This window comes from Cyprinodon variegatus, unplaced genomic scaffold (assembly GCF_000732505.1).
Source record: "Cyprinodon variegatus isolate N-32 unplaced genomic scaffold, C_variegatus-1.0 Scaffold653, whole genome shotgun sequence".
Classification (NCBI taxonomy): domain Eukaryota; kingdom Metazoa; phylum Chordata; class Actinopteri; order Cyprinodontiformes; family Cyprinodontidae; genus Cyprinodon; species Cyprinodon variegatus.
The window spans coordinates 425,148-430,226 of record NW_015151106.1 but is presented as its reverse complement, the minus strand read 5'-3'; the positions used below and the strand labels follow the sequence as shown (position 1 = coordinate 430,226).

Here is a 5,079-nt window from a genome sequence, read left to right as displayed (position 1 = left end):
CGTGGAAAGTGTGAGGTTTCTGTAACCTAGCATAAGTTGCAGAGCAGCGGCAGCAGCGACTCATTCAACAGGTCATCTATCAATCTGCTGCAAACATGGTGAGCAAAGTTAAGTCATTTTACTTTATGATGAAATCAGGCTGTGTGAAGAGTCTTTTTTTTCGTTGTTTAATTTTTATTTGCACATCTTTGTTTCAGTAATTTCAGGCTGCTGTGGAGCGTCTTCTTGTCTTTTTGTCCTCTTCAGGTCCTCACATGATGTCCTGCTGTTGCTGCGTCGACTCACTGACCACCTGAGGACAGAAACACAAGCTGAGCTAAATATTCCTTTCCTTCACTAAGGAGGAGCTGCTCCTTGCAGCCTGTTGTTAGAGGCCAACCTCTGAGGAATAAAACATGCAGATGGTGCGATCTGAGGGGCCCGGTTGGGGGCCGATGATTTAGACTGCTATTATTACCAATTCTTTTCATCCACCTTGCCTTTCCTTAATGCTGTATTACATTACTTATTTACCTACTCAAATTAAGGGTAAATACACTTATTTTAAGACATTTTCATTTCTAGATCGTTTGTCCAGTGGATTCATCCCAAGCAGCTAAGCTTCTCTGTTCACACTGGAAAAACGATCTAGAAATAGGTAAACATTTCTTAAATTAAGTGTATTTACCCTTAATTTGAGCAGGTAAATGAGATGATTTGCCAATGGAATGAGTGTTTTTACCCTTAAAATAAAATAATTAGATAAAATGCACTAGAAATAAGACAACGCCATTGTGTTTTTTTATTTTAAATGAAAATTGTCTTCCGTTGGCAAAGTGTCTGTTTTACCTCCTCAATCCAAGAATAAATGCACTTATTATAGGAAAAAATGACTTCTAGATTTCAATTTTTTTTCCTTGTTTTACTACTTTTCATTCTTTTAAAACTTCCCATCATGACCAAGCAAAGTAACAGGAAAGTGTTTCTCCAATTTCTGATGTTTGGACAGTGGCAGAAGGGAAGTGAGGTCTGCAGAGGTGAAAGAACGCAGCTATAAAGTGGAAAAAATCAAATAAGCTTAATTAGGCCCGAGCAGCAAAAGCTGCGAGAGCCTATTGTATCTGTACTGTTTCTTATTATTATTATTTTCTAACTTTGAACGCATTTTAAGGGGACTTAGCATATTCAAAAACTCAGGAAAATGTGGCAGTAAATTGCCCCCTGCGTGAAATAGCATGTCTGTAATGGAATCCAAAATGGCCGCCCCCAAATTACTCCACAGCGCCCCTTAACGTGAGTTGGGGGAAAACCGTTAGTCACAGAGATTTGAAAATTGGAACACAGGTAGATCTCCTCAAGTCATGAAAAAAAGTCTCTTGGAGGTATGCCCTAAAACCCACAGGAAGTCGGCCATTTTGGGTCAAAGTGCAATTTTTGGCCATTTTTCCATTCAAGCTTAATTCAAGAAATTTTGACTTATTTCTAGGTCTTTCTTTTCCAGTGTAATGCTGCAATTGAAAAATTTTCTTAAAATAACTGCTTTTGTTCTTGAATTGAGGAGATAAGAGACATTTTGCCAATAAGACAAGACAACAATATTTAAAATAAGAAAAAACAATTGCATTGTCTTGTTTCAAGTGTATATTATCGAATTATCTTATTTTAAGATTAAAAATACTCATTCCATTGGCAAACTATCTCACTTTCCTATTGAAATTAATGGTAAATACACTTAATTTAAAACATTTGTACTTATTTCTAGATCATTTTTCCAGTGTAATGCTGTGTTGCACTTGGTGGATGCTAACAAAGCTACATTCTGGTTCCAGAATCAGGAGACACTGAGAAACACTGCATGAGACATAGCTGTTTAGGACACAGCACAGAGGAGGGAATACAAAACAGATCTAAAATAGCCTCTGTGGGAAAAAAAAAGAAAGATGTTGCAGCAATATTATGCACAACAAGGAGGATGGACTCAGTAACATTCCTCTGTTTTGATGCAGTGAGAAGCTGCTCACATCAGTGATCCAGCCGCTATGCTGAAGGTATGCTTAATGAGTGATGTAAGAGAAACAGACCGAACCCTGCTGCAGACTTTATGCACAATGCTAAGAAACAAGACCTGTGCTGTAATCCTCAGGAGGATTTCTAGATTACAGAAAAGGATGTCAAAGGGAAGGAAAATATCAATGGTAATAGAAAGATGCATTATTGGAAAATGTCTTCAGATATAATTTATTCTCCCGAGCTTATGATAGAATGATTAGAAAACAAGGAAACTGTGTCAGAAGGAACAGAACATTCCAAACGTTCCCGCTTGTCCCAACATGTCTGGGACGTCGTTCTCCCCGGAACCTAAGAGGTGCTGCGTGCTTCCCATCAGGTGGGACAGGAATGTCTCTCATGCTTGTTGCTACACGTGCTGGGCCGTTTATCCCAGGGGGAAATATCGTGTGAGGAGGTGATTTAAAACACTGACAAAAACAAAAAAACAAGACCTCTATGTTCCACTGATAACTGAAATATTTCCCTTTGATCAGAATCGGAGGGAAAGAGGATAAGTTTAGGCTTGTAGAGCAGAATTAACTGAAAATCAACAGGAAGAAGAGATTTAAGTTGAGATCTGGGCTTTGACTAGACCCAGGGCCTTTCCTGTCACTTCCCTGCCAGTCAGATGTTACCCTCTGTAAAATGTACACTGCAAAAAGTTGAAATCTTCCTTTTTTTTCTTGCAATAAGTGCATTTTCTCTTGAATTGAGGAGGTAGGTGAGACACTTTGCCGATGAAAAAAGACAATTTACATTTCAAATAAAAAACAATTGCATTGTCTTATTTCAGGTGGATATTATCTAATTATTTTTATTTTAAGAGTAAAAATACTAATAAGGGTAAGAACTAACCAGGAAATAAATTAATTATAGAATTAAAAATAGAACATCACTCCCAAATGTTTCCTCTAGTTCCTACTTAACTCAAAAAAACGATCCAGAAATAAATAAAGATTTCTCTAAATTAAGTGTATTTACCCTTAAATGTTAATACGATGATTTGCCAATGGAATTAGTATTTTCTACTTTAAAATAAGATAAGATAAAATAAGATGAAATACACTCTAAATAAGACAATGCGACTAATTTTTAAAATTTATTTTAAATGTAATAAATGACTTATTTAGATTGCTATTTTTTGCAGTGTCTACACTGGGAAAAAATCGAAATCTAGATCAGTAATTTTTGCAGGTTATCTTATTATCTACTTATTATTATACTTATCTAAAATAAGTATCTTATTTTCAAAATAAAAATCCTTATTTCATTGGCAAATCATCTTATTTATTTACTAAAATTAAGGGTAAATACACTTAATTTAAGACATTTTTACTTATTTCTAGATTGTTTTTCCAGTGTATGCATTCATCCACAGTTACACTGGAAAAATTATCTAGAAATAAGTAAAAATGTCTTAAATTAAAGTTAAACTTAAAGTAAAAATTTTATTAATTTTAGTGTATTTATAATTTTACTACATTTACCGGTAAGTAAATGAGACAGAAACTGCTAAACAGCTAAAGCTGTTGAAGTTTAATGTAAAACGTCTCCTTATTGCCTTTGATGGGGAAAAATGTCTGTTATTAAGGGTAATGTTTTACCTCTCCATCTCGGGTCTCAATGGTCTTGATCAGGACTGTTTTCTTTGAGTGCATCTCAGAGGAGCGCTGCTGGTGTTCTGGGTTTGTCTCTGATCCAACAAAACAGAACATGTCAGCAAATCATAGCCATTTTTTACCTTCTTTAACAAACTGGTTATATAAAATTGTCTAGTGAATAGAATGCATCCTCTGGTGGTGCTTTCAGGGTCTCGCAGTGGAGTCCATACCTCTGAAAGTCAGGGTGGAGTAGCTTTGCATCGGCAGGGCGATCCTGGATGAAGGAACAGGAGTCAGAACGGCGGCGATCCTTAAAGAAGAAGGAAAAGTCTGCATTGCTAAAACTTTACCTGCTCTCCTCCCCTTCCAGCAGCTTCCTGTAGGTGGCGATCTCCACGTCCAGGGCCATCTTTACGTTGAGAAGGTCCTGGTACTCCCGGAGGTGGCGTGCCATCTCGTCCTTCATGTTTGCAATCTCAGCCTCCAGCCTCGCTATGGTGTCCTGGAAGTTTCCGGCCTCGCGTCCATGGCGGTCCTCCATGTCTCTCATCTGCCTCATCAGGGACTCATTCTGGAGTTTGAAGAGACAGCAGCCATATTGGGGTCACAGCCTGATTCCTCTAACTTTTGAGGTACTGTATTAACCTAGAGGTCACTGCCTTTGAACTTGTAGGTTTATTTTCCTGATGTCATTGAAAAATACGGCAAGATTTTATGAAATACTAAAGCCATTAAGCCCGGTTGGCCCGATACAGGGCCCAACTGACGCCTGTTCATGTTTATTTATAGAATTTGCCAAAACACAGTCACATGGTGTTTCCTCCCTACTCCTTTCAAATGGGGCTTTAAAATTTCTAAAACTTGTCTCAAAATAATTTTTTCACAAGTAGTTTTAGTTTTATAGTTGTGTAAACAAATTAAATGAGGTTTAAAATTCCACCTGACATGTTTGACTTTGTGGGAGTAATGCAGCAGCAGGTATTCTTCTTTAGCCCCGCCCCCTAATGGCCGCCATCATTGGAAACTAGAGGCTCAGATCTTTCCAAGGAGGGGTCAGAGGTCATTGTGCGACCATTTCAGACGATGTAACCAGCATGCTCTACATAAGTTATTCTTATTTTCTATTAAGTTTAGTGATATATTGGTAAATTTCAATTAACTAAAGGCTAAATCTTGGGAGCAAAAGCTTTGTCTTTTGAAAAAGGTCTCCAATAATGTAAATCAGTATATTTTTCTGAGTAGATTCCCTTTTATAAGTGGAAAAATTTACTTTTGGCATTATGCAAAAATCACATTTCCAGCTAACACCCTGCCCACTAAAACTTTTGTGGAACCAACATGATTCAACTTATTCAGTCCAAATTTGCTTTACATATACAGGTGCTGGTCATAAAATTAGAATATCATGAAAAAGTAGATTGATTTCAGTAATTCCATTTAAAAAGTGAAA

General features: G+C 37.0%; 1 protein-coding gene across 1 annotated transcript in view; it reads right to left on the bottom strand.

The window, feature by feature from the left end:
• Positions 1 to 235: 235 nt before the first annotated feature.
• Positions 236 to 5,079, bottom strand: part of des (desmin) — a 20,528-nt gene continuing 15,684 nt past the window's right edge. Inside the window, exons 6-9 of the mRNA XM_015393704.1 lie at positions 3,980 to 4,200; positions 3,860 to 3,903; positions 3,633 to 3,721; positions 236 to 292 (exon numbers count right to left, since the gene is read on the bottom strand). Of these exons, the coding sequence (XP_015249190.1) occupies positions 251 to 292; positions 3,633 to 3,721; positions 3,860 to 3,903; positions 3,980 to 4,200 (396 nt within the window). The 3' untranslated portion in view covers positions 236 to 250. The remainder of the gene's footprint in view (positions 293 to 3,632; positions 3,722 to 3,859; positions 3,904 to 3,979; positions 4,201 to 5,079) is intronic.